The sequence below is a fragment of the Taeniopygia guttata genome, chromosome 5 (assembly GCF_048771995.1).
Source record: "Taeniopygia guttata chromosome 5, bTaeGut7.mat, whole genome shotgun sequence".
Classification (NCBI taxonomy): Eukaryota; Metazoa; Chordata; class Aves; order Passeriformes; family Estrildidae; genus Taeniopygia; species Taeniopygia guttata.
The window spans coordinates 39,881,472-39,908,500 of NC_133030.1; the positions used below are offsets into that span (position 1 = coordinate 39,881,472).

Here is a 27,029-nt window from a genome sequence, read left to right on the forward strand (position 1 = left end):
GCACTTGGGATTGTTAATGTTTGCTAAAGCCCAAAACATTCTTCGGCTGACTAAAAGCTTTACATCCTTAGAACGTAAAAGCTAAATATAAATGTGGTGGGCGTATGTGGATCTTTTCTCTCTGAGGAGGCTCTGTTACGAATTTTCACTGTTTTACGCCACCACCAAGCCTCTGCTAAGCCATGACACCTGTTCAGAATTTTCAGCTTCTTAACCCCTTATTACGCTTCCTACCATCCACAGAAGAAGTGCAGGAAAAGTTCCATCATCCTGGATTTGCTGTATTAATTCTCCATGGCTCCTCGGTGTCCTTCAGTATTTTGTATTAATACCCACCTTAAGGACAACTAACTAAATGGATGAACTTGCCTCCCTTATAACATATGCCAGTAGATAATCTGGTTATCAAGCAGACCCTGGAAAGAAAACCTAAAAATTCCATAGGAGGAACACCAAAGATAATACTGTTAATAAATATTATTGCTGATAAGAATAAATGGTTTATACCAAAATGAAACAGCATTACAGCTTTTATGTAACATTACACTAAATGCATTCTTATAATTCACATCAATAAGGATTCACTATTCTTAGGTTTGATATATTTAGCAAACATTGGGAGTGCACAATGCTACTGACCAAAAGTTCTTTTAGCATTACTATGTAGATGCTTTTTTAAAGATTTCTACAAAAAATAAACCATGAGGATATCTCCTAGTAAAAAGTCAAAATATCCCATTGAGACAAAATATGTCAGTAAGAAAATCTGTTTCCAAATATTCTGTTTCATTAAAAACCATATATATGACTCAAATTAACCACATTATAAATTTTGACCTGATTTATTCATATAAATCAATCCACGTTCATTTTAGGCCCAAAATATATATCATAAGGATACTAGTAAATTTTTCCATGTACTAGAGAATCTTGTATAAATGTATCTGTTCCAGCGCTTCTCTGTCAATATCCTTTTCCATATAAACATCATAGTTCAGCCGCACCTCTTCAACCCATTGACTGAGCTGTACATCTGCCTGAAACAATGAAAGCAGATCCTTAAGTCAACACCATGTTATGAAACAGCAGGAGTTTCAAGGTTAAGGAGTTTCAACATTAAGAAGGCAAGACATAATATGAGAGATTAGTCATTCCAGATTATGTGACAATGATAAATTAATTTCTGGAAAAGCCATTTTAACTCAAATAGGAGATAATAAAGATAACTTTAAAAATTATCTCAGTCAATAGTCTAGATATTTTGTTAGCATATTACAACCACCTTTCTTTATGCATTTGTGTACGCCTCAAGCATCCTAATTCAAAGGGTGATGTTCTGACAGATGTGCTGAGGGAGCAGCTAACAGTATCATGGAAGAATCACAGGTATTTTCTTGTTTTACACCCAGGGAGTATTGTACTAAGGCTACAAAGGGCTTCTCAGCTGCTCTGTGACTACAGCCTGCTCCAAGAAAAGTTCAAATGACACCACTGCTTGTCTTGGGGCTGAGGATCTACTTCATCCATCAGCATACAGAAAACAAGTGATTCAATTTCTCTAAAACTAACTACTGTTGTGAGAAAAAAATCACTTTATACATAACCTTGTCATATCTGATCAGTGTTTTGTTTCCTAACTAAAGCTAGGCCACATAATTTGACCAGGTATCACACATATGATCTGCTGATGACCCATAGCAGAAGGGACAGAGTGGAGCGTGGCCTATCAGGAGCAGCACAGAGCATTCAACATCTTTGAAAGATGCACTGCCTTCATAGAGACATGAAAGATGTTTGCTTCCAACTGCAATTTAAAGCCATGCAATGATTCAAGACGCCTGATGGTAGTCACTTGGCTAGATGGGAGACCACATCTCTCACTAATATGTACTTCCAAAAACTCATACTGCCATATTAATACACATGTTAATACAATGATTCATGCAGCCTACTGATACAGGCTGGGATTTTCCTTTTCACACGAGGACAATCGAAGTACAGGAAGATGTGCTGGTAGTGAACCTCAAAACAGAATCCTGAGTCTTCCACCTTTGAATCTTTGCACAAAATTAAATATCCTTCCTTACAGCAATACTGGCAAGCAGCTAACTTCAACTACAGAAATGTCTCTTTGACAGAATATAACCAAGTGTGTCAGCTAAAACAGGCTGAGGGAACTTACCTGGAGCTTTGAAAGTGATTCCTCAAGACTTGGAACTGTCACTAATAAGGACCCTCTTTTCCTTACATTACAAGCAATAAATTCCCAAGCTCTGAAACATATTTAAAGATAGGTGACCAGTTTTTTTGAGAAAAAACACACATATTTGATATACAATGAATCTAACACTTGCACTTTATTGGCCAAAGGTAGACTAAGCTTAAAGACTTGCAATACATGCTTATCAGTCATTATTAATATCTAAGCAAATGTATTTGCAGGAATAAAACCAAGCTTCGTATTAAAAATACAGGGAATACATGGTCTTACAATGTTACATTTTGTAACTTTATAATTCTCATACATACATGCATATCATTTGGTCCAGACTTTCACTTTGAACAAGGATTAAACATTGACATTTAGCCTCTTTGGTTTGAAGAAAATCCAGTCCTGAAGTGCAGTCCTTTATTAAGCTAAACAACAAACTGCTCTTTACATACATACTTTGTGTACAGTTGTGACAAAGTACTTCTCTTAAGACAGTAATCAGAGTATTTAAACATAGCCCCCAGCATTTACCTTTTTTTTAAAATTTTGATTTTGCAATTAAGATCATTTCTCACAGCACAGCAATTCAGACTAAAAAGACTAATTTCCAGCGTTCTTCAAATGTCATTTGTCTTCATGCTACTAATGAAACACTAAACCACTATTCCCAAATTATGTCACAATCAAGTGAATTCTCAGTCCCGTGCCTGGAACTATATTTCCTGGCATTTTGAAACACCTACTATCATTCTGTGCCTTTCTGGTTGGTATTATAACCTGGTATCCAGGGCAGCAGGGCAAGCCTTAGCTGAAGCTGGTACAGAATGACAGACTTGGCTGGGACCAAGTGGAGACACAGACAGTCCTTTTTTTTCAGACTGCCTATTTTAAACTTAGGATGATAAGTTATTTACACTTTAAATGGATGCTGCTGGATTAACAAAAGCTCATCTGTGAGTGCCTTGTACCTGAAAGAGAACCTTAGCCACATGTTCGTTTGCTACCACATCCTTACGAATATCTGTTAGAAATATCATTCATAACCATGCTTTGTAGTCTGTATATATTAAAGCTCTGACATCAATGACTCAGTGACTTTTACTTCTGCAGATTACATTCTATGCTGATACAGTAATTTCAGATTCTTTAGCAGCAAGATACTATTTTAACATATCAGTGCAAGGATTCAAGCCAAGGTTTGGGTAAACAAAGCAACAGTGTTTAGTGGGTTTAACAACAAACAACTGCCAGAACACCTTAGCAGTTAAGTATAACAATTAGAAGTAGGCAGTATGAAACAATTTCCTTATATAAATTATGTATGTGCCTTCAAAAAACACAACCTTAAGGTTTTCCATTATTCACAAGGTTACACATATACTGCCAAAGAAATAGGGAACTTGTTTGGACACAGAGCTTACCTGGCCTGTTCCTGTCTGTCAAGAAAATATTCAAAGACATTATTCATTACAACAACATCAGCCTTCTGCAGAAGTGAGGGCTGAGTACAGATGTCTGCATGAACCACCTGAAGGAGAAAAATTTCCCAAGGCATAAATTAAGAGACAAATACAGCCTTTGAGAAGTCATGAAGCCTGTCAGCCTAATACAGCAGCTGCTACCACCCTTTTGAACCAGTCACAAAAACAGTCATTCCACTGGCTTCACAGTAGATAAAACTGACATAAACAACCACAATAACCTTTCAAAAATTAAAAAAAAAAATCAGATTTAACTCTTCTAATTAAAATACTCCATCCATTATGCTCAGTAAAATAAAGTACATCTGAATTTTGATTTAGAACTGTATGCCATAAAAGCTGAGATAATGTATGTGATGGGTGTTGCATTTCCCTATATTTTATCACAAATATCCAGTGATTTCAAGAAAGAAGTTAAGCTAGTTGAAGCTATTTTGAGGATAACAAAAGGCATCTCACAGGGTCAGTGGGTTACTGAAGGATTATAGCTAGAAAAGACACTACAAACCCAGCTTTGACAGCTGAATTCTCACAATGCATATTGAGACTGGGAATGTTGGAAAGGCAGGATGCTCAGTAGCACTGAAGGATACTACTAAACAACTGCCTCTCCAGTCAGCACAAGAGGAGCTATTTTGATTTCATCTACCTTCACCTATAAAAAGGATATTAGCACTTCGTGTCATTTTTCAAAACAAGTGAGACAGGAGAACATGGATGCTCATTAACACTCTGATGTGTTTGATTTCTTCTTAAAGACAGAAAAATCTTATCATTCTGACTCAGTGATCCATGTGGGTCCTTTTCAACTCAGGATATTCTATTATGATGCATCCCAAATCTGATGAGAAATGTAAATTGGAATATCTTTTGAAGGGATAAGTAGTAGTCAGTAAGGATTCACTAAAGGTAAATCATGTTTGACCAACCTGATTGACTTCTGTGATGAACCAACTACCTGCATGGATGAGGGGAGATCGGGGGACTTTGTCAACTTGACTTCAGCAAGGCTCTCAGCTCTGTTTCTCACAACATCCTCACAGGCAAACTCAGGGTGTGAGGGCTGGATGAGTGAGGACTGAGAATTGACTCAATGGCAGATCCCAGAGGGTCATAAACAGTGGCACAGGGTCTAGTTGGAGGCCTGTCACTACTGGTGTCCCCAAGGCACAATTCTCGGTCCAGTATAGTTTAATTTATCCACAAATGACTTGGGTGAAGGGGAGATGCCTCCTCAGCAAGTTCACTGAAGACAGGAAGCTGGAAGGAGTGGCTATGGAGGGATGGGCAGAGAGGAACCTTCTAAAATTCAGCAAAGGCAAATGCAGGGTCCTACACCTGGGAAAGAATAATCCCATGCATAGGATAGGATACTAATGGCAGTCCTAATAATTTAAACCACAATTCAGAAAGATGCTTAAACTACTGGAAGCTTTGAACATAAGTTGATGTTTTCTTGACATGAATGATACTTAAGACTTGACCTAAAATTACTCTGCATTTACAGAGTAGGTGACCATACTGACCAAAGTGACCTAAGCACCTCATTCTCCTCAAACATATCCTCATTCCTCTTGGGGGACTTGGGACCACATAAGCATGTATGGCTGCACAATGAGCCAGACCCAGATACTGCTCTAGTCAAAATCCCAATATTGCTAGGTTTGGTTTCAGCTGAACTAGTTCTCTGATCTGCTTGGCTGTGTGCCAGTAGAACAGAGGAGGCAGCAACTGATTTTAAAACTGCCCTGTCATCCAATGGAATAAACACCAAGCCTTTCATGACTACTGACAATTTCTGAATTGAGGTCTCGAGTTTCCTAAGATCTGTTGAACTGTTTACTTTCCTCCCAGTAGCTAAATGTTTCCTCAAATGGCAAAAGATGCTGAGCAACCTTCTATGTACTTTAACAAACCAAGTGTTGACCAGAGAAACAAGGTTCACTCAGAGATTTAGCCACTAAAGATACCATTTCACTTTGCTATCCTTTAGGAACATATTCTGATAAAAAATCAGAATTATCTTGAAAAAAACAGTCTATTTACGAAGAGTCACTAAAACGTTTTTCAAACTTGTGTCATGAACTATGACCAACATCTGGACTCTCATAATTTTTCAACCTGATATGTACCTCTATGAGAGAGAAGTCATCTGGGGGTGAAATAAAAATAAAAGATTGAAATGTTCAAAGCAGTGTGATAACAGAAGTCACATGACTAAATTAGCATTTAATGAGACTCAAATAGCTAAGTCCTCTGGCACTGCTTTGAAAACCTATTATCTTATCTTTATGCTCCAAAATGAATACTTCAGCAGAATTACAAGGTGTGAAGAAAATACATAAAAGCTCATAATAAAAAATATACAGTGCTGAAAAGCATGCTTACAGATCTCCAGCTCCACTGAATTAACTTGAGAGTTCCTAACTGCACTTTCACTTTTATCACAATAAAGTGTTATAAACACAAAACATATGCAAAACCCAAAGATTATGGATCTGCAACTGAATTGAGCAGCCCAAAGATACTGCTTACACTGTGTTAAATATGTTTATTCTTTCTTTCTAGGTTAAAATTGGGTTACCTTAATACCCAAGAAATTGCCATACTTAGCAGTTAGTGTGACTCTATTCAGGAGCACGTGCACACAACACAGGCTTAAAGCCAGTATTATACTCAGCATATTCTACATACCAACTCTTGCTGGTAACAAAATAATGGGTCTGGTCCAGAAAGGATTTTTTTTTCCTCTTTTAAAATATTAGTAGCTGTTCCCATAATGAAACTAGGGAAATGATTCCCATACTGATAGCACTTTGTTTGATATCCATTTTGTTTGTGGAAGGTACACATACACTGACATTCTATGAAAGGAAATATGGATAATTCTAAGTCTTTTAGGTATTCTTAGATGCAAATTTGCAAATCCTACAAACATTTTTCTGCTAACAGAAGTGAATCACGGACATTTACTTTTGTGTTTGTGACAGAAATTCTTTATACACTCAGTTTCATAGGAGTGGCAATGATGTAATTGATTTCACTGGGTGAACCTGCTAAGATTTATCTGTTTTGTGTGAGCCAGTGGGTAAGTCTAGTTAGAAAAAAGGCAAAGTGATTAATATTTCGATAATTTCCCTCTTTCTCTGTGCTATAAGGTCTTTTTTTCCTAATGCAAAGCCTTTGTTTAGGATCAAAACAAGCAAAGGTAGAAACTTCTCAGAATGCTGATTTACCAGACACTCACTTAAACCAGATACCTTGTACACAGTGGTTAAAAATACATAAACTAAAACATGTATTTAGTTACCTTTATTCTGTCAATGAACTCATACTTTGTAATCATCATTTCTTGCAACTGGCAAAAGTCTGCATTCATTTCTACTCCATACAGCTGGGAAGCTGAGCTATAAAGATAACCCTACATTAGGAAAAGGAAATTTAGTAACTGTGGTGCCTTTAAAACAAGTTCAAAACTTTCATTTAAAAAGAAGAGACTTAAAAACTAGTTAAGATTAAAGAAACAATTTAAAATAGCGAGTTGAGAAATGTCTTTCAGTGGATGTGAAATATTTTTCGTAGCTAAGCTCCTGATTTGGCAATTCCCTCTTAAGCCTCAAAAATTTTAGTAAGAGATCCAAAATGGCACATCAAAATAGCAAGAAGAAAAGGAAAGCTCCAGTTCACTTCAACTGCAAAACAGATGGAAAATAGTCTAAGAAAGGTAAAAGGTGTATAAAACAAGTTACAAAAATAGTGTGAATGAAAAAGACTCTACATGTCATTTTTGTTTCTTGGGAGAATTGAAGAAGAAAATATCAAGAAAACAATAACAAATATATGAGACATAACAGAGTCAAAATGAGTGAAAATGGAGGACAATATAACAATAATATAGTGGGATATTTTGATATCAAGTCTTTGTCAGCTCCTCTAAGTTACTGTATTACTGACATTTTCAGATGTTTCATACAGGTACATATTGAAAAAAAAAGCTAAATTATGACTTAATATTAAGCCCAAAAAACCAGTTCCGTTTTGGACTAAGATTTTGGGAAGCTGTTGGAAATGTTAGAGAAAAAAAGTACAAATACTTGAGCATACAGTGCCCTAACAAAGATATTGCTTTAAGTGCCACTATCTCCATTGAGCACAATAATTACACTTTACCAACAATGGCAAAGACAAACAATGCTGAAGATATAGAATATCTGAGATGCACTAGTATTACAACTTCATTATTAAGGTTTTCTGAAACCATTCACAACTCAGACACTAGAAAAGCAACCTGTGAAGTCACCCCTCCTCCAAGGCAAGACCATGTTACAAAGCAGAACTCTTTTTTGAAAGAGTGCTTTGAGAGTGTCTTCTACTATAATACAAGCATTTAAATACTTCAAAACAAACTCAGCCTAGCCAAACTGTTACCATTTAAGGACCCAATGCTGCAAATATTTACAAATGGGAGTAACTTTCCTCATTTGAGTGATCCCAAAATTAGACTATTCAAATGAGTAAAATCACATGCTCAAGTGTTTGCAAGATTGAGCCCTAAACACACATTGACTTTTTTAAGAAAGTAGTAGTGTGTGTTTTTGCATTGCTGTTGGCCATATGTTGTACCAGCCATGCCAAAAGCAATCAAAATTGCACTCAAGTTTCTCGATGAAGTATTTTCTGTGCATTTTAAAATGCAGAGCAGGACAATATGTTTTTGGAGGCAAATTCATATCAAAGTCTTCCTTTGTATATTTTAACAGTTTATCAGCTTCATAAAGGAATTTAACATAACTAATCTATATATAGGCATGGTCAAGACATGAGAGGACAAACTTATTTATGAAAGAGACATCAGGAACAAGCAAAAGAGCAGCATGTGTGACAGCAATATGCTATTCTGTTGGACAACAGACTTTTCCTCTCCATAAGCAAGATCATCTGTATTCCCTCTTGTGAGGAACAGAGGAAGAACTGAAAGTGCTAGTAAATAGCACTTTACACTATTCAGAGAGTCAGATCAGAGGTGCCTCTCAGAATGACCCATCCAATATTGAGTAATGAGAGTAGGCAGTCAGAAAAGAGGGAAGATGTTTGTCAAGGTAATAAAATATGAATTCCTGTGCTGGAAGTTACCGCAAATAGCACTGCACCAAGCCTGGAGCCAACGTCAACCACTACCTTTCCTGTCAGGTCAGGCAGTACATGTTGATAAAGAAACTTCAGTTCCATGAGGGAAAAGGAATGCGAAATAAACTCTGGGAAATAAGAACAGAACAAAGGTGTTGGGTGGGCAGTACTAACTACTGTGTAATTAACCATTGAAATAATAACCTGAAAATTTATCCTCACTGAAAACTTGTGTGGTTTCTTGTCTGCATTAGTGCATTAGAGCAGGGTTTTCAGATCAGAGGTAAGCAACCTGTCCCAAATCTGAGGATTCCTTGCCTTACATGGAGAATTTTGAAATCCTTCATGAAACTGAATTACCTTTTTGTGCACAGTAACGTATGTTAAAAAATGCAAAACAAAGCAACTTGGAACTGTTTAACTGAAAAAGGAAACGTAGTAAATAAAATTTGTGCAAAACTTTTTATGGGCAGACATAGTAATAGCTTTAATTTCAACTCCTGAGTTTCCATGAATGGAACGTTCCCCATATAAACCATTCCTTCAATGGCTGTGCTCTACTGGCAACAGCACTGATCTGTACCACACCACACACAAGCTTTAAGACAGATGGTGCTTTCTACTGCTTTTCAGCATGTGAGAGGAGACCCAGGCTACTGCACGGACTCTACAGTATTGTCTTCCTCTTGCATCTTCCTCTCCAGTGATACATGGCCTGCCTCTTACCTGCCCAGTTTTTGTGGGCAACAACTGTCACTCATACACTGCAAATTAATTCAACTTACATTTGCTGGAGGCTCCTTCCATTGGTTATGGGAAATAATTCTGGCCTGTATATTGCAGCAGTCTGGACAAAGTCCCCCATCAGCTGGATGTTGTCATGTCCAGCTGAGTCACTGCACAAACCAGTTTAGTTAAACTAAATTTGTTTCTCTTGTTCCTGAAAGAACACTTACCTAAAGATGCAGTTTTGTATGAGCCACACTCTGTGCAGTAGTTCCTACTCATTTTCCCCTCCTCACACAATGAATCAACAACATCATCATCATAAAGGAATGCATCAACATGAATCATGGGCAGTGGATGCTGCTGTATCTGAGAAGACGAACAAAACCTTAGAAAGGCATAACCAAATCTCTTAACTTCACTTACACTGTCAAACATTAACTGTTCCACCATCCTACCTTTCTCAAAATCCCTGTGATCCATGTTTTTCCCTATGCAACAATTACAAAAAAATTTAAACAAAAGAAATCCTGCATGTAAACTGGGTCATCAAATTCCATTGAGATAACCAGTAAGTGGTAGTTGACAAACAAGAGCAAGCTGGTTTTGATACCTGAGTAGGGGGGCCCCATGTGAATTTTGTCTCTTTAGTGCTTGCTTGGCTATAGAGAACATACAGGGTAAAGAAAGCTTTTTCCTCTTCTTTTAATGAGCAGAATGTAACTTAAATTTAGCAGAAAGGTCAATTCTGCTTCTCAGCCTCAACTGACTATTTTCATCATTGTGCCTTATGCCTCTATCTAGAAGCATCCCTGATTAACATGAGTGTCACTTTCAATCAAAAGTATACCAGTTGGGATGCTTGCCTTCTCATAATTGCAAGGGGCATAATCTTCATCCTCCTACTCATCTTTCCTCCCTTTTCCAGGCTTGCTGTATGTGGCCAATCCACTTTTCCCACTGAAGAGCCACACACCACTTTTCTGGGAAATGCATTAACTTTCCTTGTATACTGACAGGTCAAGTAGGAAAGGTGCACTCTCCTCCCACAGGACACACAGCCCACCTGCTTCTGAGCCATGAGAATCTGAAAAGAGCTGGATATCATCTCTGGGCTGCCCACGTTATGGCAACAGCAAAATACTGGTGCTGCGCTCCTGTTGTCTTTAAGGGGGCTGTCAGAGTCTATTATGGAGCTAGCATTGAAGAATCACTGTGACAGGTGCCATACCACACAGAATGAAAGCTATCCCAAATAACATATGATCACAGTATTTAAAACTACAAAGCAACTTTCTTGTAGTCATGAAACTATAAAGCAACAGACCTGAGAACCAAATTGAGATTTCCTATACTTCAATCCATGTCATTCTCTATTATGAACTACTGCTAAAAATGCTATCAGAATAAATTATGTGGTTCAGCAAAAGGAGACCATAACAATTAGCTTACTTTCTGAACAGCCTGATGTTCCGAAGTAAACATTGCCTCGATGGGTAAACGATTCCGCAAATCTTCAGCGATATTTCTGAGCACAACATCGTTGTTACTCACCACAAGCTCATCAAAGTCATCTATAAATCAAGACAAACAAAAACCCAAGAACAATCATATGCAGATCATGTGGACTAACTGATGACCAGTATAATACAGTTGCAAGACATAAACAACACCAGATGGATAAGGTTTTTTATTCGTATGCATTTTTCAGCCTTTGTTAGCTTTTCCAGCCAACAACAGATTTGGATTGTAATAACTTTGCCACGTAAAATAAATGCACTGCTTTTCTGAAATCTCAAATTATTTTCATATTTATAAATCTATAACTCACATATGATCATCTGGGCTGCCACCAAAGTGATATTGTTTCAGTTTAAGATATAAAAAACATCAAAGATGTTTTTGAACTATTGGAGAAATTACAAAACACAATAGTTGCCTGAATGCAGGCTTTTTTTTTTTAATACCAGTTTCTTTTTATATGTATGATCTTTCTAATAAACTTACAAAAAAAATCATGGATAATGCACAGTTCAACAGTTCAACTCACAATAGATTTTATATTACCTAAACTATCAAAATATTTCAAATGAGAAGGAAAATAGGAGTGGATGTAAACCAATTCATTTTTGCAAAGCCACAGTGTAAATCTTTGCTGTTTTTCCAGGATATTCCTGCATTACTTTAGCACATTTTTTAAAAAGACATCTAGAAAAAAGATTCAGAAGGAAACAATGTGAAGACACGAATCCTTTCCTCTTCCAAGGCTCAATCAACAGTATCACTTCAAATTGCTCTTTTAAAAATGACTGTTAATGCTCAGGACTCTACAACCACCCTTAGCCATCTATTCCAGCCCTTGATTACCCCTAATTTTAGAAAGGAAAACCCTTCTTAATTATTGATTTAGATGTCCTCTGCCACTACTTAGTATTTTCTTCCCCACTCACAATGGAAATAGAAAACTTTGTTCCTTTCCATTATATAGTAAATATTTACTTCCCTGAAGACGTGTCACATGTCAAATCATTCTCCTTTCCAAAAAAATCCCAAGATTTGCCTATCCTGACCTTTTTTCCTTTTTTTTTTTGTTTTTTTTTCCTAGTGTGTGAGGATTCTCAACACTTCCCTTTGGATCTCCTGGACTCTCACCCTTTCTGACCTGCAGTATTGAGAACCAGACACTCTAGCTAAAGGTTTACTTGCTCTTACCAGAGTTTTCACATCTTGCAGCCATCATCCTGCTTATATCCCACAATTTCATGTTAAGAGTATGATGTTCCTAACTGGCATTCAGCACAAGATCTCTGCATACCTATACTCTACTTTTTTCTTGTTATGTTTTCCTCAAAAGAAGGACTAGATGAAATTCCTTTTTGTCTGGACATCTCACTGCTTTGAGGATGCTGGTTCTAAACAAAGGCACATCTCAGATCAAAGCTACAAACCTGTAGAAGACAACAACCACCAACAAATGCAACCACTAATCTAATCCTGAAAAAATATACCAAACCCATCTATTGTGTCTCATCTAAAACCAGACACATATGTCCCCTCTTCTCCACCCCTTCTGGTTTGCTTCTTTTTTATTTAGACTGCCAACATGTTGGGCAGTGACTGTGCTTTTTACATGTATGTGCATCACTCACAAAAAGAAAATCTGACAGCTTTTATAGGTGTTTTAAAAAAAAGCAACATTTGCTAGCATTGCTGTTCCAGGTGGGAATATTAGTACAGAAAATATTGATGGCAAACAGGTTCAAAATAAATCTACAGAACACACTACAAGTTTCTCTGTGTAAATATATTTAATCCTTCCTGTGGGTCACTGGAAATGCTAGAAAGAGTGGAAAATTTTAAGACTAGTATAGGAATCAGAAACCTGCAAACCTTTAAACTATGAAATGCTTCTGAAATGGTTTTTACTTAGGCACTGTAGTGAGAACAATATGATTAAAGGAACCGTCATTCATTGGTGCAAAAGGCTCTCTTCTTTAGACTGCAAATGTAAATGGTTCTTTCAACACATCTAAAAATGGACCCAAACAGATAATCCTGAATCCCCTGTAGTAAGCATCAGGAACTTTAAATTATCTGTATTCCCCTAAGATGTATTTTGTTTATCATTTATTAAATGTACAGTAGTAATGCTCCAATGGTGGCTCCCTGGTGGGCCATTACCATTGGTGGTTGTTACACTTCAGGAAGGCAATTCACTGCTCCAAAGTGCTTACAGTTAGGTTCTCCAGAACTTCAGCTCCTAAAGAGATGCACACTTTGCAGCAAGGAACACAAATAGAGGCAGCAGCTGCAACAGCAGCAACACCAACACAACAGGTGCAATGCAGCAGCTCCAGCTTGTCAGCATGTTAATTTGAAACCTCTAATGAGCACCCATCCTGTTAAACTCACAGCCCAGCCAGCAATTTGCAGATTTGTTATGAACATCCCAGAAGCACAGTGATTTTTTCCAAGCAGCTCAGGGAAGATGTCTATGGATGTGACACAGCACAGAAGTAAACCCAGATATACCATGGGAAGGGAAGGTGGGCAAATCTAACTGTAACTTAACTGAGACCATCAGCACCACAACATGCCCTCAAGAGTGACAAGGCACCAGTTTGCTGAAGCTGATAACATCTCAGGGAGCAAGGGGAAAAACTGTGCTACAGACAGAACAAGAGAGTAGAAAGCTGATATTAGCAGCTGAACAGATCAGTGCCTGTGGGCAATAAGCCTCTACATCTGGCACTTGCTTTAAAACAATACTATTACTATGCAAGAGAGCTCATCCAGCTGTTATAGTGCCTGTTAAGAGTATCGAATTCATATATAGCATTTAACGAAATGCAGGAAGTGTTCCTAGACCACCAGGCCAGCCACACCACACCACAAATACAGAACTTCAGCCCTCTTCCTCCCAGATCTAGTGTGTCAACAGGATCTGCTCCCTCATGGCCTGGGTGACCTTTCCTGGCTAACGTTAGTGACGGATAGCCCTCCAGACTCTTCAGTTATTCCAGCTCCACAGAAGAAAACACACACCTTCAGTGGGACGTAGGCAGCACATCCATCTTCCTCTAACCCAGACTAGCCCTTCCCTGCCCTGAGTTCAGTCTGTGCAGTACCTGTCACAACACTGACCACCTTGCATAGGGCCCTCTGATCTCTTCTTGCAAAACAAAGTATGAAACACACGAGTTCTTGCATGCTCTGTACAAAACAAGTCTTAAGGACAACACATATGCAGCTCAGGTCAGCTGTTGAAACACTGACCCTGAAAAATAAATGACAAATAGAAATGCTCCTTTCTAACTATCAGTTAATACTCTAAAGCACAATAAGCAGGAACAAAAAAAGAGAAGGCGGTCTGAACAGACTTCATCCAAGATGACAAAATGGCAGCTGGAGCAGAAGCTGTGTGTGCAGCACTCCACACCTGTGTGTACAGTCTGTGACTGAACTCTGACACAGAGAGTCGACTCCTTCCTGTCAAAGCAAGAAACGGCAACAGCTACCACAATAACTCATTTACTTTTGCAGTATGTAAATATTTGTAGATTGCCATCAAGTAGGAAACACCAGTGCCAAATATGAAAATAAGCATCTCTGCTGGTACAGTTTTATCAACTCCACTCTCATGTTTAACAAATTGTTCGCTCTTGAGAATCTCAGCATCGCCTTAAAAGGAATCTTCAAAGAAACAAAAATAGAAAACTATTTTACGTGTCATTTTAGTGCCTGTTACATACACGAAATGTATACAACATGAAATGGAGAGTGTGCAAGCCAACCTGTGTTCATTGAACAGACAACTAACCAGGAAAGAAACATACAGTTCATGAAACACTGCAAGATGAATCACAATCATTTGTTTATGGAGGAAGTCTGAGTGCGTAGTGTTTGTATTTTACTTCAGAAACCGGTTCCACTGGATTTACTCAACACACATTTATAAAATTTAATTAACACGTTGCAAAAAGCCTCATTATCACCCTGGTGCTAGTCAGCCTTTCTACAGAAGCTAAGAAAACATCACAAAGCCTCACACCAGATAGAGAGCACCGCTACACCAACATCTGAACACCATGGCACTGCAAAATACAGGACTGAAGACAAAGCAATGTGCGATTTCCAAGTGACAACAGAAGATTACACGTCACTGAAGGAGAGGAAAGAAGAGGATTTGACAAAGGCAACTATAGCAGCAAGCACCTTATGGTCTTCCAGATATATACTCTGACTCACTGAAGAGAAAAGCAAATATTAACAGCTGTGTTACTTAATATGAGGTTAATTTAGTAATTCAGCATGTTTTAATAATACTGGACAACCAAGTTAAGGAAGAAGCACTATAACCCTAAAACTTTAGTATTTCTCTTTTTGGCTAAACAATTGGAGAAGCAATATGTGACATCAGTATACCAGGTATCTCAAGAACTCTAACTAATATTTATTTCTGTCCCAAAGCACACATAGTTATTGGTAGAAAGTGGCTTTTTCCAACAGAAATATAACTAGGTTTATTTTATTAGTTTAAGTCTTTTATATTGGTTAATTTGAAGAAGCTTGAAGTTACATTTTAAACAAGGTAAGTCTCATACCTGTTTTACAATCCCTAGTTTTCCCCACCATTATTACGTTTCAATGACTAACAACTTAGAAGTATTTGGTATTCCTGAGATCTCTCTCACACCAGTGTCACTTGTCACAATAAAGGAAATTAATGCCAATTCCCAAAGTTGATGATTCATCCAATTATAGGTAACATCCTATTTTAGTTTATCAAACAGAATAGTGGAAAAGATTTTTGGTATGGTATTGTTTTAACAAATAAATGTTAATGTGAAAATGCAATGCTATTTTTATCTCTTCTGAAAGGATATTTTACTTGAATATATCACTTCCACAAATTTGGATATGAAGCCTTGTATTAAACTACTTTTTCACATAAACACAAAAACACATACCATACTTGTCCCTTGCAGAAACACACATTTTCATCCTTTTTAAAGATACTCATTCCACTTTACTTCCATCTGCAGACTGAAAGGAAATATTTAAAGAATCAGGGTTTTTTTTATTCCTTTTCCTCTTCTTGTCTTGTGAAAATTATCATCTGATAACTTCACCTATTGGAGAACATGCTAATTCCTTGATAATGAAGATAGAAAATGCTGGACACACTTGGTCCACTCCTAAGAGTACTATGAGAAATTTCTTCTCTGTATTCAGAACACTGTACTAAAGCAGCACATCCTCCATAATCAGTTAGGCTGATTTTATCAGATACTCTTCCCTCGCTGCCTGTTAAAAGTCTGAATTTACAGCACTGACTGCCCTCAACTTTCAAGTCACAAGACTGAATTGAACACCAACATCTTAAAAAGCTGAATACACACACACACAAAAAAATTGTACTTCATTATATGTTGTTTATCATTAAATTAGAAGATTTGCAATGATTATTATTCAATTACTATTTTGAGTGATATGGAGTATTTTGAGTACTGTAGGAACAATCAGCAATTCAGACCAGTATATCACTTTGAAATCTTAGCTTCATATTTAAAAATTTCTCAAGAAATGCATAGATTGGAAAAGGTTTGTAGGAATGTTTTATTGCACTGTTACATGAACTGAAAAAAACTTAGAAGTCAGTGTCACAACAGTAATTTTAGCCCTGATGGAAAAATATTTCAATCTTAGACCTCCTCATAGAACACAAAATACATAAAGGGTCTTATCACCTTATCTGTGCTTCACTGACATTGACTGAGAGACAGGCTGTGTAACGAGCATTTAAACGCTAAGTACAGCAAAAGCATTCAGTAGTTGCCAGTAGCTAGAGTGGTTTGGTGACTTCAATCTCAAATTCAAGATTCAGATTCCTGTATTTACTTCCCCTGATTCCTGTGTTGCTGCTCATGTAAACAGATAGCTTGGTCAATTCACTGGTTATCTCCTCCAGCATTTATTCTTACCAAATGCAACTTTTCTGCTACTGAAAATTTTAGAAATCTGGGAGTGGAGGTTCACGTGGGAATATGCCCCAGCTATACATCAAATGCTGGGACCCAGCTGAGGGGGATCGTCAGGGGGGTTTCCCCAAGTGGTTTGAATTAGCTCTTGGGCTTCACCCAGGTTTTCTGAGCCGGAACTTCTGGAACATGGTTATTGCAAAAGGATATTAAAGCATTAATCATCCTATTATAAAAAACTTAAGACACCAAAGGTTCCTGTTCTTTTTTCCAACTCTTACTATTTAATTTTCTTTAAGATCTAAGACAAACTCAAAAGAAAAGCTGGAATGCAAGTCACCGTGAAATGACGTACATTTCACTGCAGTGTGTGGGAAGAGCTGGCTGATTGTGAAACAGCCAAGCAGTGTTGCTAAGCAGCTGCTTTAAAACAGTAATGTCTTCTTCCATCACACATGAAGATTCGGAATTTCTAAATTCTCAGTACAAAAAAACCCACATTCATAAGAAAAGGAAAAAAAAACCAAATAGAAAAGAAAAAACTAATAGAATCTTTCATTCACTTATGTTCTCGTAATTACTAAGGAAGATTAGTCAAAAATCATTGGAGTGAGAACATGTTCAATGCTCTTTCAGTTCAAAATATGTAATGGTTTAGTTTAGTGGCTTTACTATAAATCAATTTGTATCTTCCATGGAAGTTTGTCAGTAACATTTCACGCCTTCAGTGTGTGAGTCAGAAAACACAACTAAGTTACAGTAATAAATAATCTTTGCAACAGCACTAACCCTACAGATAACCACCTTATGCAGGACTTTACTCTAAGGATGCATGTACACTTTAATTCAGAGAGAGCCGCAAAGAAGGAAAAAGCCTGACTCCAGCTAATGCTGGAATGACGCCCAGCTCTCCTCAGCTGGAGGTAAAAGTATAAGCTCAACATCTTGACAGAAACAGGAATGGGATACAGGAGGAGAAGGCAGGGAACTGGCATCCCACAGAAAAACAGTTTGTCTGTGGGGATACCATTTTTGTTTCCATTTATCCTATCCTAGTTTTCATTCAGAATATTATCTCCCTGTCCCTACCACTTTTTTTTTTTTTTCTTTTGTTCATCAGAGGTTTGTTTCCTTCCTACATTTGTATCGCCAAAGACCAGGTTTTTATTTCTGTGTGGCACAGAGATCTGGTAACTTTTTACATCTCCTATAAAACAATGCTCTTTATGCATACAGAGAACACCACATTCCCTAGCTGTATTCAGGGTGCAGCAGCAGAAACCTCTACCAGCTCCCCCCTATCCTCTGTCCAAGCACTATTAACTATCACAGGGCTATCTAGGTATTAAAATGGGCAGTATAATTGTTCAAATGCAACAATTCTGAGGGGGAAAAGAAAAAAGCCACACTAAAAATTACTGCCAGTATGCAGCCACAGAAGCAGCTCAGAGAAACAATACTAAGAGAAGCATCATCAAGAGTGCTATGCTGGGGACATCACACAAAATATTTGTGTCTCTGAGGAAAATGCAAAAAAGCTAAAGGAATGTGACCTGCAGGAAAAATGACTCTGCTCACTTACTGTCCAGTGCTGCAAGAAAATAAAACCAGTAAGTACAGATACTGATCTTGTACTCTAATCCTGTACTCATCAGGATGAAAGCTAGAAATAAAGCAGGACATAGCCATTCAGATAAAGGAGATTCAAAACACACAACAGATTAATGACCCAAAGAGGTAGTGAAACACACCTTGATTGTTTAACGATTAAAAGTTTTTACACACAGGCATAAAGCTTTCCAATTTCCACTCTTTTACCACATATCTACATGTAAACATATATGTATGTTAGAGAGGAAGACTGCAGCACCTTGAGAGAGCACAAGAACTGGGTAAACATTGATATTTTTCCACTGGCAACTTCTATAAGCATTAGCATGAGGCCACATTCTACAGGCTCTAAATGTCTCCACAAATGAAGCCATCAGGGAAATAAGATTAGCCGAAGTCACACGATCTAAATGACACACCTTGGAACCTATATGATTGCCTATAGTTCTGCACTGCATCAGCACTTAACAAAATATAATCACAAAATAAGCAAATGCCAAGGATGCAGATGACTAAACTTGATTTCTCAGAATATTAATTAATAGCATCCCGCCAGGATATTAATAATGAACATTTTTTGGAAAGAGAAAATTAGCATAAAATATTGTCAGAGCACAAGCCTGTAAGCAAAGAATCCTAAATCAAGAAAGATTCTGAAGATGGCCTGACAAAGAGACTACAGAGATGAAATTATATTCATTACTTCAGCTGCTTGATCTGATTGCCCTGTCCACTCTGTTCTCCGATCTGCGGCATATGAGCTGAAAAGCCATTGAATGGCAACTGTAAAGCTAATTATGTTTAAAGATGATGCACACAGTGAAACAGCAGCAATCGTTATTGATGCAAACAGTGTAAAAATAGAAGGACACAGATTGTTCAGATGTACCACACACAAAGTAGTGCAAAATTTGGAACCTAATCTACTCTTTAGGTTCTATCTTAATTATGAAGAGCAAATATGAGGCAAGAATGTATGTATCCTTACACTGAAAGACCTAGGCAAAAAGCTAGATCATTAAAATGCAAAAAAATATTTGAGAGATCATAATCTAATAAAGGCTAGAAACCACAGCATATGATCTTTCACAGAAGTCATCTATAGTAAGTTTTGGAAGCTGTAACATAAATATTAAAATGTATTCACTGACAAAGGATTTTGGAGTCTACATAAACTATGCTAAAACATTGGCTAAAAATTCCTATGGCAGAAGTAAAACACAATCACAGAATTGAAACAGAGAAAATAGTAAGTATTAGTTTCCTAACTGAAACAGTTCAGCATTTTCAAGTTTCACTAGCAAGCTCCCATGTGCTTTACTATATTTGTAAAGGCGTCAGGAAGCTGAGAAAGCCATATATGCACACCACATGAACTAATACAGTGCACAGGAGCTGTGATGATTTATGTTAAGTGAATAATCAATACAAATGATTGCATGTGAAATTCAATGAGACTTTCTATATTAGAGCATAAGGGATAGAAGAAAACCACTTCTAGCAAGATTATTTACAGTAACTCAAGTACTGTTTAGGAAGTGTCCAGACAAGACCTCAAAAATGGAAGGCTGCAGTATTGCTTATAGCAGATTGCTCTAGCATTGCATCTGTACACACATGCAGACACATGCATGTATAGGTATGTACATACACACACAGAAAACAAGAATGTTAAACTGCAATTAACACTAACTACTTCCATCAAAATTCAACCTTTAAGTTCTAGGGAGGCCTGTTCTCTGCTCTAGTCATGAAGGCTGACTCCCAGGTGCTCTGCAACTTTATGTCTCTCCTAAGAAAGAACCCATTTGGGTGGGAGGGCTGCCTGTCACGGACAGTAAGGGCTGTTCCCAGCTGGTTCTCTTCCATAAATCCAGCAGAGGGCCTGCTCCACTTGAGAAGGATCTGTCCTGTCTCTCCTTCTAAGTGACTGTGGGAGCCACAAACCACAGGGCAACAGTGAGTGAGTTTGCAGCTCCGAGTACCTAGGCAGATGGACAACTTCTTGGTGTCAGAGCTGGTTTAGGAAGTTGTTTTCAGCCTGAAGTGGACATGCTGGAGCAAAGATCCAAACAAGAAGCATAACCCAAGCAAAGCAGGCCATGACTTGGGGAAGTACTGCATGGTATGATGAATTTCTCCTAACACACGATCATCAGGGTAGGTTTACCATCCCAGGAGACAATCATTAATAAACAGGACACACAAATACTGGATGCTTGAGACCAGGTCACAAGATTGGTGGGGTCTTTCAGATTCTCATCTGCAATGGAAAAATGCACATGCCCCCTGAGACTAAGCAGCGTTTAGACTTTATTCAGCATGGCACTATGTGCACTGCCTATGTTGAGGTTTTCCGTGTCATCCTTTGGGTTCAGTTGCAAATTTACAGCTTCTGCACTGACCCGTATTTCCTTTCTTCATCTGCCACAAAATGCTTGACTCCAGCACGCTGATGAAATTACATCCAGGCATAAACAAGGGAGTAAACAGAAAGCTATGTTAACTTAAGGTGACATCAAGTACGGGAAGCAGCGTTTGTAAATTAGCTCAAATCGCTATTTCCAAACTTCTGAAAGGCTGCTGTGAACACGTGTGAAGCTGGACCAAACAAGCCGAATACCCAAAGCCGTCTCGGCGCGGCGGGAGCAGCCTGGCTCCGCACGACCCGCGCCGCCGCGGGGTTCGAGTGCCAGCCCGCAGCCCGTCCTGCTCCCCCGCCGGCCCCGGCACGGCACCCGCGGCCGTACCCGGGCAGCTGCGGCGCGGCCGCCCCGACCGGAGCCGGGCAGGGCGGGCGGCACCGGCCGCGCTCAGAGCCGCGGCCCGGCTGAGCGGCCGGGCCATGCCGGTACCCTGAGAGCCGCGTGCCCCCGGAACGGGGCGGCGAGCCGGCCCGGGCACGCTGCCCCTCGCCCAGGGTCCGCTCCCCCCTCCCCGGCCCTGGCTGCCGCGCGGCGCCCTGGGCCCGATCCGAGCCGGGGGCGCTTACGGGAGTTGCGCATCCAGTGCAGCAGGCGCGGCAGGTCGGCGGCGCGCGTGCCCCGCACGGCCGCCAGCACCGCGCGCCGCGCCGCCGCCAGCTCCATCGCGCCGCCGCCGCGGGGGGGCGCCACGCGCGCCGCCCCACGCACGTGCGCGCCGCGGGAGAAGCCCCGCCCCCCGCGCGGCCACACGTGCGCATGCGGGAGAGCGACACCGACCGGAAAGGGGCCCTTTGCGCACGCGCCGCCTCGCCCACCGACGCACTCTCTCGGCGCGTGCTCGCGCTGCCGCTCGGCGCTGCGCCCGGCCCCGGCCCCGGCCCCGCCCCCGCGGGGAAGGAGCTCCGCCCTCCCTGCCCCGCCTTAAGGCGGAGCGGAGCAATTCCGGCCCGTGCTGGACGGCGTGTTTACATGCTGCCGCCGTAACGACGCAGCGGGCCCGCGCACGTCCCGGAAGCGGAAGCCAGCGGGGCCGTGGGGCGGCGGCTGTGCTGACGTTTCCCTGGCCGGCGGCGGCCGCGGCTCTTCGCGTCTCCAGCGGCGTCTCGCCGGGCGGCCTCGCCGGGCCGGGCTGGGCTGGGCACGGCCCCGCGCCGCGCTCCCGGTGAGTGCTCGCGCTGCCGCCGCGGCCGCTCCGTAAGCGAGACCGCGACCCCTGACGGCTTCAGTGACGTGGAGGGGTCCTGGCCCGGTCCCAGCGGGGAAGGAGGAGGCGCCGGTGCTGCCGACCCCGGGGATAGGCGGCGGTCTGTCCTGGGCAGGCCGGGCCGCGCAGGGCGCTCAGTCCGCGGGACTGTTCTGGGCCTCCCGGACCCGGCCGCTGCCGCCCGCTGCACCGGATGGGACTCGCCCAGCCGCTGTCCCCGGCAAAGGCAGCGGCCGGGTACAGAGACTGGGCTCTGCCCTCATCGTTTTTCACGCGAAAACGAGGGCATTGGGCCGTGAGCGAGGCGGCCGTTCCCTGCTGTGGCCTTGGGGGCGCCTTCCCGACGTCAGCCGGGTAATTTTAGAAGGTGGAAACTCGTAAGTTGAGGTTGAGCGTAGCTGCAGTAGCTCAAGGCATTCCCAGCTGTGAAACAGGCACTTCTCTGTTATAGTTTTAGACTTGCAGTTGGTCTAAATCCATGAATGTGTACATGTAGTACAAGTTTATTTTACAGTTTCTAAGTGTTTGTTTTGCTTGTTATCTTTTTAAGCAGTTGCTATCTTTTAAAGCAGCTGTTTAAACTGCTGTTATCTGTTAAGCTTATATTTTTTCCAAAACACTCTACGTTGGAGGATTGCTAGTTTAGCTAAATGGATTTGGTTGGAGATTTATGCTGGGAGGGTGAGCAGTCTGTCTCAGAATTGCTGCTTTGCTATGCCATAGTAAGGCATTTGCTATTTCTGCTGCTGCTGTGTCCCTGGAATGCCGGTTTGTGGCTGAAGCGCAGAGCTCCTGGCGCTGCAGCAGCACCATGGCCTGGGAGCTCGGTGTGGGGGTGCCCAGGCTGCTGCTGATGCGGGGGACTCGGACTGCGCAGAGTCTGCTCCAGGCAGCCCACGGTGTCCTGGGGCCCAGCTGGGTTTAGCCCTGCTCAGCGTGTTTGGGGCTGCTGCATTCAAGGTAAACTCTGCAGAACTACTGCTGCCAGCACACACACCTTCTGCAGTGCAGTTACTGCTAATGCCCTTCTGGCTATCTGCCAACCCAAGCTGGCTACCTGCTAAAGCATCTTGTGTGTCTGTCAACTTGGATGGCCAGTGTCACAAATTCTGTTAATTTCTGTATTTGACAGCCCTTAGAAATTCTGATGACTTATGATTTCTTAATGTGCTAGTAAGAGTAGTACATATGAAAATGCTTAAACTCCTCTCCTTAGCAAAGGATTTGAATTATTCCTATTGTAGGGCTGTCAGAAGCTTTTGGAATTCTGCAGAGGGAACATTCATTTATTAGGACATAATTAGCCTTCTGTGTTCTACAGAGATCTGTAGAAATCTGGAAACTAATTTTAAATTAGTATTCATATGACTTCTGTATGTTGGTCATCCTATCAAATTTCTTAGCTGCTATATCTAAGTGTTATAGTTAAGTTTTGTCATTGTTTGCTGTTTTAGCAGCTCAAAGTTCACTGAAGTGCAGCACTATTTTTAAAGGTTTGGTGCTTTGTTTTTTCTTATAAATTGTGATTATCACAGAAAATGACCTGGAAAATGTTTTGAACACCTGTTTTGCTGAGACTGGTAGAGCCTATTAATGATAATGCTTATTTAGAATTATTCTGCAGTAATATGACTTGTATGCCTTGTGAGGAAACCTTGGAGTTTTACCATTTCAGATAACATGTAGAAATCCCCTTACAGCAACGTAAGAAAATGGACATAAATGTCTATTAGTGTACTAGTTTGCAAATAGTCTGCTGGCAGAGTTCCTTAGGAAACATAGACTAATTTTTAAGATTAATGTTGAGATGGCATTGTAATGGATATCCTTACTTGTACATTCCACGTATCTTAAGTCTGAAATATGTAAATATGTTTGTGTCATTTGCCATATCCAACTCCTGTACCTACATGGGATTTATTTATCCTACATCTTCTGAAGCTCCTGGAGACTTTGTTCTGCATTATGACTTTAGTATCAGGGGAGGGTGGGTTAGACTGGAAGTTGTTTTTGGGGTTTTGTTGCTGGTTTAACCTACCAATTAGACAAAGCAATCTGGAGGTTGTCTTGCATGGGTGTCTTGTTATAGCTCTTTTGGAATATATATTTTATTGTTTATAAACATAAAAACATTTTAAACCATTTTAAACTGTGCTTTTTGGGGTTTGTGCAGCTGATAAATCTCCATGTGTGCATAGAGTGAGCGGGTTTGTTAGGCACATTGATGCCCTCTCTCTTAAATAAAATCAGAATGTAGCTAGTGGTGCATTTTTCATTTCAATAAATGGACTGGCCTTTCTTCCTTGTTTTCTTCTCATTTGAGGCAGGGGGAAGTCGCAAAAATCTTTGAAACTCTCATCTATTTTGATTACAGAGACTCCCATTATTGAGAATTTGGCTTTCAGTTCTGAAAGGAGGAGCTCAAATGTGAGATTCCAGTTTGGGCTATCAGCAAGGAAGTTGTTTCAGCTGAGTACAGGAAAGCAACACTGAAAGTGGAAGATAAACAGTAAGTATTTGAAGTGCTCCGTTTCAGCAGTAGCTGTGGTGTTGCAAATTTTTTGCTCCTCAGACAAGTTTTGTTTTGCCCTTAATCAGAAATTTAGGTTGCTGATTCTACCATGTGTTCTCCTGAATGGTTTTGCATGTTGACTAGAATGTGAACCCTTGAGTAATTAACTTTTTATGGTTTCCTAAGTGTAAGTTATGGTATGCTTTAGTCTTATATGTGAGATTTGTGTTTCTAGTGAGCAAAAATGGTCTGTTTTTCCAGTACAGCCATTAAAAGCTATAATATGAATTTTGCTTATTAAAATGCAAGTATGTTTGTAGGGTTACTGAAATGGGAAATTCAGCCTGATTAATGAAATCTGGATAAAACGCAATGGATAAATAATGTTGAATTTTGCTACCAAAATATTTTGCTTCTGGTCATACAGACTTTGCAGAGTTTCTAGGCTGTTCTGATAGATTTTATTCTGTCATGTAGCATATTGCTGATAAGAGGATAAAAAGCAGTTCACATTCTTTCTGGAGGTCTATCTGGACTGTTTTGTTTGGTTTTTTTTCCGTGGTGAATTCAATGCACATTTATTCTACACAGTGAAATCATTCCTAATTGAAGTGTGGTATCTCTCTTTTTAAGTAGGCCGTCAGGATTGCCTAAAATTAACTTCAGGCCAATGTTTCCTAAAATAACTTTAAAAAGTATAACTTGTGCACTTTCTGGAATGCAAAGCAGGATTTTTGCCTAAAGTTTACTTGAAAAATTAATTTGTGAATGCATAGCTTCAACTAGTTTAAAATTTTATTTTTTAATTTTTCTCCAGATCCTTCTGAGTCATCCTTGAAGCCGCCAAAATGGTTCTGGCAGATCTTGGAAGAAAAATAACTTCAGCCTTGCGTTCACTGAGCAATGCCACAATTATCAATGAAGAGGTATGTAGTGTACTAATGTGATGGCACTAGCACTGGAAAAGTTCTGAGAAAAAGCTCTCAAAGACTGATGAGAACCTTGAAGTGGGCTACCTAGACTGCTTTTTTCATTCAAGTAAAATTTCTAGTTAAGGTTTTAACCCCCTAACAGTATTGCCAGAACTTAAAACTATATTTATACATGGGTTGTCACCTCAGACATAGTGGGTGCCATGGTCAAAGGGTCCTTGAGCCTGGTGGCTGCACTTTGGGAGATGAGTGTTCTGTGGAGGCAGTGTGTGCCTAAGTTTGAGTGGAAGGTAGGTGCCTGCTCTGATTTATGTGTGTGCACAGGCAGACTGTGGGGATGTGTGCTAGGCTGCTAGAAACTGAAATGTGGAAGAACAAATGTAAGCCTTGCTGTCTGAAATGTGAGGAATGTGTTGTTTTTGCTGCCTTTATATTCAAACCAGTGTGTGGTTCTGGAATTTTGTTAGGCTTAATGTGGCCTGTATTTTCTCTAAATAAGAGTTTGAAATTAGAAATGTGTTCTGTCATAGGAGTTCAATGCAAGATGAAAAACTAACTAATGTGATGGTTTCAAAGTGTCTCTGAGTGCATAGATTGCTAGAAATTCTTTGCAGGTGGAAAGATGGGTGGTTTAAAGTAACTAAAAAATAGGCTCATTGAGAGCTGTATTGTTAGAACTTATGCATAGAGAAAATGTTCTAATGTATCTTCTGCTGGGAGACAAAAGAATCCTTAATTGAATCAAATACAGCCCAATTAATTTTTTTCAGCAATGGAGACTTTTATCCTGCAAGAGCTGGAGATGTGAAAATGAGGCCATTTAGCCAGGTGTTACTTTCAGAAAAATCTTTCTGTTCAAGACTTTGAAAACTCAGAATAAACTGAGTTTTCTAGCTGCGGCACCTGCTTGCCTAAAAGGCATACAATCAGAGCAGCAGTCCAGTTTTTGGAAATGCATGTAGCAGGGTGTCCATCTTTAGCCAGGGAATGCTGTTACAGAAATGGTGTTGTGATCTGAGATTTTTTTGGTGCACTCTCTAAGGAGTGCCAGAGGGGTGTTCAGGAAGTCTCTTGCTGCTGTGTGAGCTGTTTGCCATTATGCAGTAGGAAGTGTTTTGTGTTAGTGTTCTATGGAGTGCAATTGTTACAATTGAGAGCCCTTTCCTTTCAGATTTAAATTGTTTTTACATAGGAAGAAATGCACAGGCTTTTTTTGCGACAGTTGATTTAATAATAGGACTACATGCATTTAATTTGTGAAAGCCATGGTTATATCATAAATAGATTTTCACGTTTTTATTTTGACCTAATAGTGGC

The 27,029-nt window shown here is 40.0% G+C and overlaps 2 protein-coding genes across 4 annotated transcripts in view; one reads left to right on the forward strand and one right to left on the reverse strand.

Moving 5' to 3' along the window:
- Positions 1–823: 823 nt before the first annotated feature.
- On the reverse strand, positions 824–21,942 carry LOC100232496 (uncharacterized). Its single transcript, XM_072930212.1, has 8 exons — positions 21,631–21,942; positions 10,999–11,120; positions 9,777–9,915; positions 8,827–8,948; positions 7,004–7,114; positions 3,634–3,740; positions 2,183–2,273; positions 824–1,037 (listed from the first exon to the last, which is right to left on the reverse strand). The coding sequence occupies exons 1-8, from the start codon at positions 21,725–21,727 to the stop codon at positions 921–923; spliced, it is 906 nt and encodes a 301-aa protein (XP_072786313.1). The 5' UTR covers positions 21,728–21,942; the 3' UTR covers positions 824–920.
- Positions 21,943–22,052: 110 nt separating this feature from the next.
- The window catches only part of LOC100225763 (signal recognition particle subunit SRP54), a 34,452-nt gene continuing 29,475 nt past the window's right edge, over positions 22,053–27,029 (forward strand). Inside the window, exons 1-3 of one of the 3 annotated variants that reach the window (XM_072930211.1) lie at positions 22,053–22,226; positions 24,643–24,777; positions 25,598–25,706. In XM_072930211.1, the coding sequence (XP_072786312.1) occupies positions 25,629–25,706 (78 nt within the window). In that variant the 5' untranslated portion in view covers positions 22,053–22,226; positions 24,643–24,777; positions 25,598–25,628. Of the gene's footprint in view, positions 22,227–24,591; positions 24,778–25,597; positions 25,707–27,029 lie in introns of all 3 variants that reach the window. The other 2 variants (XM_030274653.4, XM_002200516.6) reach the window with 2 other exon arrangements.

What these genes read in the sequence shown, in the direction of transcription:
- LOC100232496 (XM_072930212.1), bottom strand. Translation starts at nt 21,727, where the DNA reads ATGGAGCTGGCGGCGGCGCGGCGCGCGGTGCTGGCGGCCGTGCGGGGC. An exon ending in AGTTCATTGACAGAATAAAG is followed by an intron (nt 3,741 to 7,003) that starts GTAACTAAATAC and finishes TTTCTCCTTCAG; the next exon opens with GTGGTTCATGCAGACATCTG. An exon ending in AATCACTTTCAAAGCTCCAG is followed by an intron (nt 1,038 to 2,182) that starts GTAAGTTCCCTC and finishes TCATTGTTTCAG; the next exon opens with GCAGATGTACAGCTCAGTCA.